The 16915-nt window shown below is 40.3% G+C and overlaps 1 protein-coding gene across 6 annotated transcripts in view; it reads left to right on the forward strand.

Annotated features, from left to right (window-relative positions):
• The window catches only part of adgrl1a (adhesion G protein-coupled receptor L1a), a 381665-nt gene that overhangs the window by 339651 nt on the left and 25099 nt on the right, over window positions 1-16915 (forward strand). For all 6 annotated transcript variants that reach the window (XM_034190600.1, XM_034190603.1, XM_034190604.1 and 3 more), the window contains 5 exons: window positions 180-246; window positions 387-478; window positions 4804-4972; window positions 5239-5394; window positions 14481-14577. In XM_034190600.1, coding sequence (XP_034046491.1) covers window positions 180-246; window positions 387-478; window positions 4804-4972; window positions 5239-5394; window positions 14481-14577 — 581 coding nt within the window. The remainder of the gene's footprint in view (window positions 1-179; window positions 247-386; window positions 479-4803; window positions 4973-5238; window positions 5395-14480; window positions 14578-16915) is intronic.

Genomic DNA, 16915 nt, shown 5'->3' on the forward strand with positions numbered 1-16915 from the left:
ACTGGTGTATGAACGGCTCTCCCACCTCCCCACAGACGGGCTTTTCCAAACACTCTTAGCCAAAGCCTGATGATTAGCCTTCATGAGATAATCCGCTGAGACAGGGAAATAGTGTGTGCATGCTTGACTGTGCATGTGCGTTTTTGTGTAACTCTCACCTCTCCTCTGTAACACTCCAGATGCTGGCTGCGAGTGGATAACTACTTCATCTGGAGCTTCATTGGACCCGTTTCATTTGTTATTATGGTATTAGCTTTGCTGTCTGACCAGTCAGATTTCTCCAAACCTGCTTTTTGAGGTTATGGACAGGGCCAGCTCATTTTTTAAATACAGGAAACTCTGATTCTTTGCATATTCATTTGATTTTTTCTTTCCGCTATCCTCAGCTCAACCTCATTTTCCTCATAATTACTTTACACAAGATGATCCGCAACTCATCAGTGCTCAAACCCGACTCCAGCCGCCTGGATAACATTAAGTGAGTGCAACTTGTTCAACCAGTTCCACGCTGCTTCAAATAATTCAGTATTTCTATTTGCGATATACAGTCAGGACTGTAAGTATTTGGACATGCACAATTTCTGTAATTTTGTTTCTGTCCTCCTCCTTGCATCCATCTGTCTGTGGGAGACGATGGTGTAGTGTCCAGTTTGTTGATTGTGGGTTTTTTGCTTGTTTTTTTATACACTTTTTCAATTGTTTCAATTTGCAGTGGGGTAAAAAATTATTTAGTCAGCGCCTGATTGTGTAAGTTCTCCTACTTAGAAAGATGAGAGAGGTCTGTAATTTTATTTAACAAAGGCAATAAAACATAAATGAAACAATGTACAAAAACCCAGTGTGGCCGAAAGGGTGAAGGCAGAAGCAAAGCTTATAATATTATATATATATATATATATATATATATATATATATATATATATATATATATATATATATATATATATATATATATATATATATATATATATATATATATATATATATATATATATATATATATATTCATCATAGGTACACTTCAACTATGAGAGACAAAATGAGAAACAAATCCAGGAAATCACATTGTAGGATTTTTAAATAATTTATTTGTAAATTATGGTAGAAAATAAGTATTTAGTTAATAACAAGAGTTCAACTCAATACTTTGTAACATAATCTTTTTTGGCAATGACAGAGGTCAAATGTTTCCCGCAAGTCTTCACCAGGTTTGCACACACTGTAGCTGGTATTTTGGCCTATTCCTCCATGCAGATCTCCTCTAGAGCAGTGATGTTTTGGGGTTGTCATTTGGGCAAGATGGACTTTCAACTCCCTCCACAAATTTGGCCACGTTCATTCTTCCCTTAACACGGATCAGTCGTCCTGTCTCCTTTGCAGAAAAACAGCCCCAAAGCATGATGTTTCCACCCCCATGCTTCACAGTAGGTATGGTGTTCTTGGAATGCAACTCAGCATTCTTCTTCCTCCAAACACAATGAGTTGAGTTTTTACCAAAACATTCCATTTTGGTTTCATCGGACCACATGATATTCTCCCAATCCTCTTCTGGATCATCCATATGCTCTCTGGCAAACTTCAGAGGGGCCTGGACATGTACTGGCTTAAGCAGGGGGACACACCTGGCACTGTAAGATTTGAGTCCCTCTCTGCGTAGTGTGTAGCCTTTGTTTCTTTGTTCCCAGCTCTCTGCAGGTCATTCATCAGGTCCCTCTGTGTAGTTCTGGGATTTTTGTTCACCGTTCTCATGATCATTTTGACCCCACGGAATGACATCTTGCGTGGAGCCCCAGACTGAGGGAGATTATCAATGGTCTTGTATGTCTTCCATTTTCTTACAGTTGCTCCCACAGTTGATTTATTCACACCAACCTGCTTGACTATTATAGATTCACTCTTCCCATCCTGGTGCAGGTCTACAATTGTCTTCCTGGTGTCCTTCGACAGCTCTTTGGTCTTGGCCATGGTTGAGTTTGGAGTCTGACTGTTTGAGGCTGTGGATAGGTGTCTTTTATACAAATAGTGAGTTCAAACAGGTGCCATTAATACAGGTAACAGGTGGAGGACAGAAGAGCTTCTTAAAGAAGAAGTTACAGGTCTGTGAAAGCCAGAAATCTTGCTTGTTTGTAGTTGACCACATACTTATTTCCCACCATATATACAAATAAATTCTTTAAAAATCCTACAATGTGATTTTCTGGATTTTTTTCTCATTTTGTCTCTTATAGTTGAAGTGTACCTATGATGAAAATTACAGACCTCTCTCATCTTTCTAAGTAGGAGAACTTTCACAATCAGAGGCTGACTAAATACTTTTTTGCCCCACTGTATTTCAATTGCATAGCACCAAATCACAACAAAGCTGCCTCAAGGTTCTTCACACAAGTAGGTTCTAACCTTACCAACCCCTAGAGCAAGCACACAGGTGACAGTGATAAGGAAAATCTAATTTCAGGAAGAAATCTCAAGCAGACCAGACTCGAAGGGGTGACCCTCTGCTTGGGCCATGCTACAGACACAATTGACAAAAAGAATATACAGGAAAATTTGTCTTTTGTTTCTATATGCACCTGCGCAAATGACTTATCAGTCCAATGCACGAGTCACGGTCTCTGCTGTATTTGTTGCACGTGTACTGTGATGCCTGCTGAGGCTGCCGCTATCGCTTCTTCCTCCTAGCTTGTTGCTCAGCAAGGCCTTTCTTCTGTACACCACAAGGATATGGTTGAAATGAAATGATCAAAATGTTACTGAAGTCTAGACTTTAAGCTTTCATTCAAGGGGTGAACAAAAATACTGCAGTAGTCAGTGTGCTTTGTATACACCTGATCCTGTCAGATCTCAGCGGGAAAGCAGAGTAAATCCTGTTTAGTGCTTGGCTGCATGACTGCTTGGTAACACTGGGGGCTGTGTGTGTGTTTCTCTGTGTAGAGCTAGAGCTGTGTCAGGAAGGATATCTGCCATATAGCTTGTGGCAAATCCCAATGTGGATCTGTACTGGATCCACTGTAGTGACCCTGAAAATCCATGGGCAGTTGAAACAGCACCAACAACAAAAATACTGCATTATCCATTTAGGTATTATCGCTGTTTTATGCGTAGTTCCTCTATTTTCTGAGTCCATAAGTTATTGGGCAAACTAAATGCGAGATTACTTAAAAAACACACATTTACAGCCAGTATTCTTTAGATAAGTCAGGGGATGCATAACACAAACATTTCCATGCCATGGAATATCTTTTGATTTTGCCATAAAATATGGAATATGTTTTGATTTGATGTCTTGATTTACACCTATTGTTAAGAAATCCAAACAGTAAGGTTCATTCACTCATTCATTCATTTCATGCCACTTATCTGGGTCCAGGTTGCGGTGGCAGTCGACCAAGAAACTCATACCACACTTTTTACCCTCAATCAAGTCCTCTGGGTCTTCCCTGGGGCCTCCTACCAGTTGGACACACCTGAAAGACTTCCCTAGGAAGACAGCTAGGGCGCAGCTCAACTAGATGCCCAAATCACCTCAACTGGCTCCTATTGATTCAGGGAAGCAACAGCTCTACTCTTAGTCCCTCCCAGATAGTCTAGCTTCTCACCCTGTCCAAGAGGGTAATCCCAGTACCTCACGGGGAATCTCATTTTTGTCGCTTTTGCCCACAACCTTGTTTTGTCAGTTATGACCCAAAGTTCATAAGCATATACGCAAGCATAGTATTGTAAATCGAGAGTCTTGCCTTCTGGCTCACGTCTTTCTTCACCACAACGGGCTGGTACAGCGTTCATAAAACATCAGACACCACCCCAAGCAGTCTATTGATCTCAGACTCTATCTTACCCCCACTCATGAACAAGACCTCAAGATACTTAAACTCCTCCACTTGGGGCAGTAACTCTGCCCTGACCCAGCAGGAATGATCCACCCTTTTCTGACAGAGGGCCATGGTCTCAGATCTGGAGGTGCTGATCCTCAGCCCAGTCACTTCTACTGTCTGATGAAGCCAACAGAACCACATCATCTGCAAAAAGCAGAGATGCAATTCTGAAGTCACTCAACTGGACGCCCTCCATTCCCTAACTGTGCCTTGAAATCCTGTCCATGAACATCACGAACAGTATTGGTAACAAAGGGCAACCCTGGCAGACTCCAGTATCCACTAGGAACAAGTCCAATGTGATGCAAAGAATGTAGACACAGCTCCTACTTTGGTCATATTGAGACTGGATCGACCTTTGCAGTGGTTCCAGTACCCAGTACTCCTGCAGCACGCCCTAGTAAGGTACTTTATGGTAAACCTATCGAGAGTGGGGCAATTTTCCAAATCTCAGTGACCATGCAAGAAAGAGACTCATGAGGGAAGCCACTAAGACAAAAGGTCAACTCTGGAAAAAAAAAAAAGACTTCTGTTTATGTCTCCATTTCCTAAGTTGTTTAAAGAAAATTGGCTGGAAAAGTGATGATTTAAAAATAACATTTATACATATAGTTTATCCATTTAATTATTGGCTCTGCTATACTGCATATACTGTACAAACAGCTGTAAATTTAAATGGGTAATGTGATATTTTTGTCAAAACTCTTGAATTAAAGCTGAACATCTGCACTACAAGCACATCTTGATGGTCTTACTGTATATCAACTCCAGTGTGTTTGTTGTACGGAGGCAAAATTATAAAGATACAACACTGTGCAACTACTTATGAACCTGACTGCATAATATTGTTAAACTGCATTTTTAGGTGGGTTTGGTTAGTTTGTGCATCAAGAAAATTATAAAATTATACACAGTTTTCTTCTGCATTTAGGTCGTGGGCTCTCGGGGCCATCGCCCTGTTGTTCCTGCTGGGCCTGACGTGGGCATTTGGCCTTCTCTTTATAAATGAGAACACGGTCATCATGGCCTACCTCTTCACAACATTCAATGCCTTCCAGGGAATGTTTATCTTCATTTTCCACTGCGCCCTGCAGAAAAAGGTACTGATGGTAGCCAAGTGCCACATTTACTGGATGCAAGTATGAGTAAGCAAATGGAAAAACTGGGGACATTTATAAATGGATGTTCAGCTGGAAATAATCACACACTGACCAACTGTTATCTGTTCCTATAATTTTTTTTTGTTGCAGTGTGTTTAAAGCTTTCTGTTGCTCTTCATTAGGCCCAAGCATTTTTTTTTTTAGTTTGTGTTAATGAGTGGCTTTAAAACTTGCCCATGTTTGCCGATGATATTATTTTCTTACAGGTCCATAAGGAGTACAGTAAGTGTCTGCGTCACTCTTACTGTTGCAGCCGCACCTCCACCACAAGCTCCCACGGTTCCCTAAAGAACTCAGGCCTGCGCACCAACAACAGATACTACAGCAGTAGCCAAGCCCGTCACGCGGCAGCTCATCGACAGGTGAGGATGCTAACAGACTACAACATAACAAACACTGAAGCACACTATAAAATGTGTGCATTTGTCATTCTTGCCCATTAAATGGACCCACCGATGAAGCACAAATTCAAAGCAGAGCTGCATGTGAAGTGAATTGAATTGAGTACACAAATTACGGGCGTTCGTTGTCGTCCGCAACAAAAATGGCCAAAAATGACAAATGCCCCAGTATGAATTACATATATATTAATAATATATAGCAAATATATGATGAACAATCACCATTATATAACGCATGTAGTGAGGAAACAGATCCGACACATTAAGATTATCTCGGCAGTACGGGTGTATTATGAATGCATCGCGCACGTGTTGCGCATGCACAGCATCTGCATTGCGGTAATAAAATAAGCGCACTCGCTCCTTTCGGCATCACTATTCACACCAACAATACAGCCTCTGGAGCATTTGCTGGACTTGGACAAGTTGATCACAGAGTTAATTTTCATTTTGTCATGTGAGGGTTAACTGTTCATGAGTTTGGGGAGCAGGAGGGGGAAGCCGCTCGGTGTGTGAGACGGTGTTTTTTTTTTTTTGAGAGCGTCACAGAAGACAGACGTCAGCGTGAGTTGTGGCTAAACAGCAACTCTTCCTTTTGTTGGTGTTAAATAAAGTCCTGGATTGCAGCAGCTAAGTCTTTGTGGATTGGATTATGCATTCACAGATTGTCCGCAAATGAGCTGCCAAGCAGTTGTAATAAAAACGCTTTATTCTGAGCCAATTTGTATGCATCGCTACACATATTTTAGTTTGTGATGTGGACATGATGGGCACAATATATATATTTGTTTTACACACTGTCCCAGTCGGCTGCCAAGCCGCAAATCCCCGTCAGTTGTGGATATCAGCGGTTAACAGCAGATATACAGCGCATAGACGGAGTATGTATTGTGTATGAATTGAGTATGGAGTATGTAAGGCGGATGTTATCCGTATCCAGATTTTTGAACAGCTCAAAAATCCTGCCTGCAGACATGCGTGCCTCTGCGGATGATCACGGGCATGTTCGGATGACGGCCGACTCATACAGGCATGTTACACAGATATTGCGGATGTTTGGCGAATATGGGCCAATTTTGTGCGCAATCCATACGCAAATCCTCCTAAACACCAGTGTGACAGGGCCCTAAGAACAGTTGGGTCTACTTTGAAATCTGAACAATCATCTGGGGCCCACCCGAACCTTTAGTATATATAAAATGTTCAACAATGTCTGATAAGTATTTATTTATTATTACGTCCACCAAGGATGTAATAAAATCATTGGTGTTTATTTATTTATTTGTCTGTCTGTCTGTCAGGATTACATCAAAACCACTGCACAAATTACAAATTAGGACATGGAAGACTTCATTAAACTTTAGAGGTGATCTGGATCCAGATTCTGGATGAAGTTTCACATTATATAGGCTTTGAAGGATTATGTAAAAACTGCTTCACAAATTCTCATCAGATTGGCACCACAGATAGATATCAGGCCATGGAAGTCTCCACTGAATTTGGGAGGTGATCCGGATCCAGACTGGCGGACGTCAGAAATCTGTGATTGCTCTTGTTTTATTATTATTATTTTATTATTATTATTATATTATATTATTATTATTATTATTATTACTATTAAGTCAATTTAAACTGTTATTACAAATTGAAAATCAAGATAATTTTCTAACATTAATTTTTAATGACCTCATAGCCCATCTGCAGTACCTGCATGGCCAGTCAGGGGCCTTTGACCCTCCTGAAGGCTCTGCATGGCCAAAGAGGTGCCAGTGGCTCTCTAACCTCTAGATCACTGATCTAGAGGTTAGAGAGCCTGTGACTAGAGCATTCTTTGTTCAAATAACTTTCAGACTGTAACATCACTAAGGTCCCTTGGGCAGTCCCTACACTCCTCCTGGTGTGCAGTTGAGTGTTTTGTATGGCAGCGTGCTGATATCAGTATGTGAAGAGGTAAATGTTAAGCATCATTGTGAAGTGCTTTGAGTATCTGCTTCAGATGGAAAAGTGTTGTATAAACACAGTCCGTTTTTATTCCTGTGTGTCCATACAAGCTGAGTTATTTTTCCTGAAGGGAGACAAAACTAACGGAAATGGTTCCTAGTTTTCCTGCACTCGCTCACAGAAGCAAGAATGCTGATGGATTTTTCTCCCTGCATGTCACCCTGCCTGCATGCTCTTTTCCAGTCTCTATGGTTGGCTTCACCTCCCCTTGCAAAATTGTAGTCCTTTCCTATAAGTCCTGTAGGTTGGCTGAAATAGAAAAAACTGTTATGGACAGGAACTGTAACTATTGACATTATTCCAAACAAGACATTATTTTGATTAAGCTTTTTACATGAGTTGCTTTTAGAATTTTCAATTCATATTGTTGATATTATGCAGCAGAGCAGGTATTCTGATTAATGGCTCATGCCTGCATCCATGAAATGCTGCAAAAACTTCAATAGGACATTATGTCCACAATGTACTTCAATAATAGAAGAGTGGAATAATCCATGTTGATGTTGAACTTTCAGCTGCCCCCAGCTGTTCAGGGTCACTAAAGCGAATCCAGTACAGATCTGCATTGTGATTTGATGCACGTTTTCCATCGGATGCCATTCCTGACACAACTCCAGTTCTACATGGGGAAACACACACAGCCCACACACACAGTGTTTCTAAGTGGTGTTGGTCCCAGCCAAGCACTATTTGGGCCCTACACTGCTTCAGTGATAGGATCAGGTGCACACAAAGAAGAGTGGACAGCAGAATACACCACATTTGGTTATTATTTAAGCTCTGTTATGTCTTTCATGGATATGCAACTGCAGCACAAAGGTTACAGTTTGCAATGTTGTCTATTAACTGGAAAACCTTTGGGGGTCCAAGACTGTGTATGTGAACATAATTAACAACAACAATAGCAACTAGTGCAATCCCCATGGATAAATCCACTGTAATCTAACTGAAATTCTGCACAATGTAAATACTTTATATATTTTAGTAAACGTATTAAATTAGTGAAGTATACGAAATCTCCCAAGTAACAATAGCTAATGATTTCAGTAGGTTTCTTTAGTCATGGTATTCATGAAACATGAGTTGAACAGTAGAATATACTTTATTGTAATGACAACCAGTAAATTTGACTGTAATCTGTTGCATCATTGGTCTTTCCTTCAAACAATTATAGGAAAAACACTGAGAAACATTTTCCAAGGTCCTTGTAATTATAATAATGCTGTCATTGTGTTGCAGCACTGTTTCCTTATTTTCGTAAAGTTACCAGTCTTAACACTTGTTGTGACATAACGCAATGCTAATAGGTTATCATTAGCTTGAAAACTCTCTAGCACCACATAACGTGATGCCAAGGAGCTATTGTTAGCATAAAATCTTACTACTGTCACATAATGTCATGCTAACGAGCGTCACATAACATGTTGAAAAGGTGCTTGTGTTGTGTGACATTACACAATGCTAGCATGCTATCATTAGCTTGAAAACTCACTAGCACCACATTACTTGATGCCAACAAGTTATTGTTAGCATGAACACTTAATCCCATCATATAATGTGATGCTAATGGGCATGACATAGCACGATGCACTAGTGCTATGCACTGCATGAAAAATAGTCCATAGTTTAAGGACAATGTTTCTCAACATTCCAATTGCAAGGAATTTAGGGATTCCCTCATCTACAGTCCATATATAATCAGAAGATTCAGAGAATCTGGAGAACTTTCTACACATAAGTAGCAAGGCCGAAAACCAAAATTGAATGCCCGTGATCTTCGGTCCCTCAGGTGGCACTGCATTAAAAACCGACATCATTGTGTAAAAGACTTACCGTGTGGGCTCAGGAACACTTCAGAAACCCATTGTCAGTTAACACAGTTTCGTCCGCTGCATCTACAAGTGCAAGTTAAAACTCTACCATGCAAAGTGAAAGCCATACATCAACAACATCCAGAAATGCCGCCGCCTTCTCTGGGCCCGAGCAAAAAGTGGAAATTGTGTTGTGGTGTGATGAGTCCACATTTCAAATTGTTTTTGGAAATCATGGACATCGTGTCCTCTAGACAAAAGAGAAAAAAGACCATCCAGATTGCTATAATTGCAAAGTTCAAAAGCCAGCATTTGTGATGGTATGGGGGTGTGTTAGTGCCCATGGCATGGGCAAATTACACATCTATGATGGCACCATCATTAAGGGCCCTTGGGCAAGGCATTTGATCCCCTATTGCTCCCGGTGTGTAGTGAGTGCCTTGTATGGCAGCACCCTGACATCGGGGTGAATGTGAGGCATAATTGTAAAGCGCTTTGAGCGTCTGATTCAGATGGAAAAGTGCTATATAAATGCAGTCCATTTAAAATGCAGTCCATTTATCAATGCTGAAAGGTACATCCAGGTTTTGGAACAACACATGGTGCCATCCAAGCAATGTCTTTTTCAGGGACGTCCCTGCTTAAAATGCAAAGTCACATTCTGCACGTATTACAACAGCGTGGCTTTGTAGTAAAAGAGTGCAGGTACTAGACTGGCCTGCCTGCAGTCCAGACCTGTCACACACTGAAAATATGTGGCGCATTATGAAGTGCAAAATACGACAACGGAGATTCCGGACTGTTGAACAACTGAAATCGTACATCAAATCAAAATCAAATCAAATCAATTTTATTTATATAGCGCAAAATCACAACAAACAGTCGCCCCAAGGCGCTTTATATTGTGAGACAAAAGCCATACAATAATTACAGAAAAACCCCAACGGTCAAAACGACCCCCTATGAGCAAGCACTTGGTGACAGTGGGAAGGAAAACTCCCTTTTAACAGGAAGAAACCTCTAGCAGGTGAATAAAAAGAAACACTGGGTGCATCATGGGAACCCCCCAGCAGTCTAAGTCTATAGCAGCATAACTAAGGGATGGTTCAGGGTCACCTGATCCAGCCCTAACTATAAGCTTTTTCAAAAAGGAAAGTTTTAAGCTTAATCTTAAAAGTAGAGAGGGTGTCTGTCTCCCTGATCCGAATTGGGAGCTGGTTCCACAGGAGAGGAGCCTGAAAGCTGAAGGCTCTGCCTCCCATTCTACTCTTACAAACCCTAGGAACTACAAGTAAGCCTGCAGTCTGAGAGCAAAGTGCTCTATTGGGGTGATATGATACTATGAGGTCCCTAAGATAAGATGGGACCTGATTATTCAAAACCTTATAAGTAAGAAGAAGAATTTTAAATTCTATTCTAGAATTAACAGGGAGCCAATGAAGAGAGGCCAATATGGGTGAGATATGCTCTCTCCTTCTAGTCCCTGTCAGTACTCTAGCTGCAGCATTTTGAATTAACTGAAAGCTTTTCAGGGAACTTTTAGGACAACCTGATAATAATGAATTACAATAGTCCAGCCTAGAAGAAATAAATGCATGAATTAGCTTTTCAGCATCACTCTGAGACAAGACCTTTCTAATTTTAGAGATATTGCGCAAATACAAAAAAGCAGTCCTACATATTTGCTTAATATGCGCATTGAAGGACATATCCTGATCAAAAATGACTCCAAGATTTCTCACAGTATTACTGGAGGTCAGGGTAATGCCATCCATGGTAAGGATCTGGTTAGACACCATGTTTCTAAGATTTGTGGGGCCAAGTACAATAACTTCAGTTTTATCTGAATTTAAAAGCAGGAAATTAGAGGTCATCCATGTCTTTATGTCTGAAAGACATTCCTGCAGTTTAACTAATTGGTGTGTGTTCTCTGGCTTCATGGATAGATAAAGCTGGGTATCATCTGCGTAACAATGAAAATTTAAGCAATGCTTTCTAATAATACTGCCTAAGGGAAGCTTATATAAAGTGAATAAAATCGGTCCTAGCACAGAACCTTGTGGAACTCCATAATTAACCTTAGTCTGTGAAGAAGATTCCCCATTTACAGGAACAAATTGTAATCTATTAGATAAATATGTTTCAAACCACTGCAGCGCAGTGCCTTTAATACCTATGGCATGCTCTAATCTCTGTAATAAAATTTTATGGTCAACAGTATCAAAAGCTGCACTGAGGTCTAACAGGATGAGCACAGAGATGAGGCCACTGTCTGAGGCCATAAGAAGATCATTTGTAACCTTCACTAATGCTGTTTCTGTACTATGATGAATTCTGAAACCTGACTGAAACTCTTCAAATAGACCATTCCTCTGCAGATGATCAGTTAGCTGTTTTACAACTACCCTTTCAAGAATTTTTGAAAGAAAAGGAAGGTTGGAGATTGGCCTATAATTAGCTAAGATAGCTGGGTCAAGTGATGGCTTTTTAAGTAATGGTTTAATTACTGCCACCTTAAAAGCCTGTGGTACATAGCCAACTAATAAAGATAGATTGATCATATTTAAGATCGAAGCAGTAATTAACGGTAGGGCTTCCTTGAGCAGCCTGGTAGGAATGGGGTCTAATAGACATGTTGATGGTTTGGAGGAAGTAACTAATGAAAGTAACTCAGACAGAACAATCGTAGAGAAAGACTCTAACCAAATACCAGCATTACTGAAAGCAGTCGAACATAAAGATATGTCTTTGGGATGGTTATGAATAATTTTTTTCTCTAATAGTTAAAATTTTATTTGCAAAGAAAGTCATGAAGTCATGAAGGGGGAGGTGATGGTCTAGTGGTTAAGGTGTTGGGCTTGAGTCCAAAGATCATGGGTTCAAATCCCCGCCTGACTGGAAAATCACTAAGGGCTCTTGGGCAAGGCCTTTAATCCCCTATTGCTCCCGGTGTGTAGTGAGCGCCTTGTATGGCAGCACCCTGACATCGGGGGGAATGTGAGGCATAATTGTGTTGCAGGCATCCATTTCAAAATAAGCAAATATTTGCACAAAAACAATAAAGTTTATCAGTTTGAACATTTAATATCTTGTCTTTGTGGTGTATTCAATTGAATATAAGTTGAAAAGGATTTGCAAATCATTGTATTCTGTTTTTATTTACATTTTACACAACATCCCAACTTATTGGAACTGGGGTTTAATTTTACATGTTGTCTTAAAAAAATGACTGATGATGATTTTTTAATTTTTCAAGGCACAGACAAATATCGACACACAGATTTAGACTTTAGAGAATTATGGTATTTAAAAAAAAACAATAATAGCCTTCCATTGATGTTTTTTGCCAGTATGTTCAAATTTGTCATGCATAGTATACATGCTGTTGTGTACTTTCTTTTATGAACATGGTCATGAAAAAATGTCTTTTCTACGCCCTTGGTAGCACCATTAAAGCATGAATGTGAGTCAAAGGACTGTTCTTTATGCCTGTAAACCAGGGTTATTATGGACATGCGCCCTTTAAAAAAACTAAAACTCTATTTCCCTTACATAAACCATAAACACATAGTACAGTATATTCTGAGAGCTGAAGGTAGAGGGCACCTTCTAGGTACGCAGTCACATTTCAGGTGCTGATGTGGGTTTGTTTGGTGTGTTCCTCTGACGGTGCAGGTACAAAACTTTAGCTGTGTTGTTACATTTACCTGCTCCTTCATCAGGTACAGTATATTTAATTTAAGACACCTACTCTGTGACAAGGCACAGACACATTATCAGCATTAACAAATCAATAGAGGCGAAAAAATTGTTGCGAGATTCCGTTATAGGGTATAGCATTGTAGAATACTTTGACATTGATCATTATTCTCAAAATCTTCAAATACAATTTTTTGTGTGTAAAACAAAAACATGTTTAAAAATGTTTATTAATGTATTTTATTACTGTATTTTTATCATCTTGCAGGGGGTGCTGTGATGTGTGCTTTTCCTGCTATTGTTGCAACACCCCTACTCCCCATGGCTATGAGTGCATTGGTCATTATTAAAATGAACTGGCAGTGACAGTGTTTACACATTACTCACAGATCACCCAGAGAACTGGCCACTTCTTTTTTTTTTTTTTTTTTGGTCCGTCACACTAATTTGTACCCTCTTACTAAATCTGGCACTTAATCCCTAATCCGACTGCAACATTAATCTTTAAAGCACATACAGTATTTTGTTAAAAATGAGCAGAAAATCTTAATATTTTAATCCAAATGTGCAGCTGTAGCAAGGAAATGATCCAATAAACACTTGTTACTGTTTAACTTTTGAAAGTATAATGAATAGGATCTATTAAATGGCCTTTCAGGGTATGTGAAAACATTTCTCGTTACACATCGCTGCCGAGAAGTTTGTCTAAACAGAACAACTAATGTTAAGAACACATAAATGCTTTCTTGTTTTTCTTCTTGTTGAAAAGGTCTTTTATGTGAGAGTCTGAAGAATAAAATGAGCGTGTCTGCGGGGTTTGAATGCTGATCAATACCAATGACTCACTGATTACTTTTTGAAGGATTAGAACTTACCAATTTTACTTCTTTTTTGTTTTGTTTTTTTCTGCCCACAGTCAGAATGTGGCGCTACAAGTGAAGCCTTAGAAATAAAGCATAATTTGTTCTCAGTGGCAGAGACACAGTATTTATCATGATCGCTTCAACAGGCGCTTCTTTTGAAAATCTGCCGTCTTGCCTGTTTTTTGAACCCGTTATAATCAAATTCCTCATTTTGAAAAGACTGTCTTTGAAGTGCTTTTACTGTACGTAGAAACAGGGACAATACGGGGCGTTCACAAACATTGTACACTCTGGCATGCGAACAATGATGCAGACATGCATACATGCACATCAACAATTAGGACACACAATCATCAAAGAAGCTTTCCTACAATGTAATAAAATGCTTCCAAATAACAATCGTATCGTCTGCTGCAATCACGTCTGACACATCACAAGTTTATTAGCCCCCCCCACCCCCCTCCATGATAACATGACATAGTTGTACGCCTCTTTACTCAACCCTTCTATCTCTTTGTCTGTCACGTTTGCCTATTGTTCTTCACGGATTAGAGCGAGTCCTGCAGTTCTGATAAGCGCAACCCCACTGAGTTACAAAGTCTTCCCACCGTGCTTCTATATTTAACATGTTGTCTGTTTTCTTCCACTCACTGTACTCTGCTCTCTCTTCCAGAGTCGCATCCGCAGGATGTGGAATGACACGGTTCGGAAGCAGACTGAATCTTCTTTCATGGCAGGAGATATCAACAGCACGCCAACCCTCAACCGCGGTGAGCACTCCCTTTATCACCGCCATGCTCACGCTCTTCAGTTATACACGCTTAAATGCACTAAAAAAAGGCTGTGTGTTCAAACACGCTTATACCAGTGAACACTCAAACATGCACTACTGCACAATGGTGTGCACAGAAGTGCAAGGGGAAAAAAAAACTGCAGGATTGAAGGGGAGAGAGCGTCAGCGAAATGCTGTTGTACACTGTGAGCTGTGCACACGTGCAAAAGATTTAATACAGTATGCTGAAAAGGCCTCGAAAGTGAACTATTGCTGCATGAATCAGCTGGCTGTGCACCACTGGTGGGCGATGTTTCAGCTGCAGGATGGTTGACTCATAGCAGCAGAGACATACGGAGCTTGACCCTTGTGTTTGAATGTTTGTTTAACTCGTGCAGATGAATTCTTGTCCCTGCTGAACCCACACAATAAATACTGAACTCCTGTTACAGTCATTTAGCATTCAGGAGTAACCAATAGTATGCATCGAATTAATTAGATGATCCCCATCACAACTGGGCAATATTCCACAAATGGCAACACAGAAATACAAATTTTCACTTATTTCTTATGGAATTTAATGAAAAGGATCAAATTTAAAGGAAGTGGTGTAATATGGCTATTCATACAACATTGACTTGTTATTTTACCCTTGTTAAAATAATAATATAATGTAATAACAATAACAATAACATAAAATACAAGGCATACGGTGTGCAAATACTGGTAAAAATGAAGCGTGTGTGTGTGTGTGTGTGTGTGTATATATATATATATATATATATATATATATATATAATATATATATATATATATATATATATATATATATATATATACGAGGTCTGTTAGAAAAGTATCCGACATTATTTTTTTCAAAAACCATATGGATTTGAATCACATGTGATTACATCAGACATGCTTGAATCCTCGTGGGCATGCAAGAGTTTTTTCACGCCTGTTGGTTACGTCATTTGCCTGTGGGCAGTCTTTGAGTGAGGAGTGGCCCACCCTCTCGTCGTTTTTTTCATTGTTTAGGAATGGCTCAGAGACTGCTGCTTTGTTTATCAAACTTTTTTCAAAAACTCTAAGGCACAACTGAGTGGACACCATTCGATAAATTCAGCTGGTTTTCGGTGAAAATTTTAACGGCTGATGAGAGATTTTGGTCTGTAAGTGTTGCTTTAAGGACGGCCCACGGCGCCTGACGGCGATCTGCGCTCCGAGGCGGCAGCGTCTCGCTGTTTCAAGCTAAAAACTTCCACATTTCAGGCTCTGTTCACCCAGGTCGTCGTCAGAGAACAGAGAAGTTTCAGAAGAGGTCGGCATGAGGAGTTTATGCGGACATTCCACTGTTAAAGGAGATTTTGTAATGAAAGAACGTGCGGGCAGATTCTCATGTCGGGCCGGACCCGACCACGGGGGGTCGCAACAGGAAAAACACCTCCATTGGAAACCTTAACGGACAAGTTGGAACATGCCCAGCTGTTAAACAATTTCTCAGATACTCACTTGTGTAAGCCATCAAAACCGCCTGAATTTTACAAATGGTTTTCAACACGGAGGTGTTTTTCCTGTCGCGGCGCAGACGGATTTGCGTCGTCGTCACGGAACCGACTCGGCGAATTTGCCAGCACGTTCTTTCATTACAAAATCTCCTTTAACAGTGGAATGTCCGCATAAACTCCTCATGCCGACTTCTTCTGTTGGGGTTTTTCCGTAATTATTGTATGGCCTTGCCTTACAATATAAAGCGCCTTGGGGCAACTGTTTGTTGTGATTTGGCGCTATATAAATAAAATTGATTTGATTTGATTTGATTCTCTGACGAAGACCTGGGTGAACAGAGCCTTAAATTAGGATGTTTTCAGCTCGAAACAGCCAGACGGACGCCACCTCCGACCACGCCGCGCCGATCCGCTTTGTGAGCTGTCCTTAAAGCGAAAGAAACTCCACAATCTCTCATCAGCCGTTAAACTTTTCACCGAAAACCTGCTGAATTTCTCGAATAGTGTCCACTCGGATATCCCTCACCAGGTCCTGAAAAAATTTGATAAAGCAACATGCGCCGTCGCCAGCAGCATCTCAGACAAAGGATTTCAGCTGAGAGGGCTGGACCAGTGCTCACTCAAAGCCTGCCCACAGGCGAATGACGTCACTGACACGCGTGAAAAAACTCACGCATGTGCACGAGGGTTCAAGCATGTCTGGTGTAATCGCGCGTGATTCAAATCCATATAGTTTTTTTTTATAAAACTGCCGGTTAGTTTTCTAATAGACCTCGTATATATATACGAGGTCTATTATAAAACTATCGTACCTTTTTATTTTTAAAA

The sequence above is a fragment of the Thalassophryne amazonica genome, chromosome 16 (assembly GCF_902500255.1).
Source record: "Thalassophryne amazonica chromosome 16, fThaAma1.1, whole genome shotgun sequence".
In the NCBI taxonomy this organism is placed as follows: Eukaryota; Metazoa; Chordata; class Actinopteri; order Batrachoidiformes; family Batrachoididae; genus Thalassophryne; species Thalassophryne amazonica.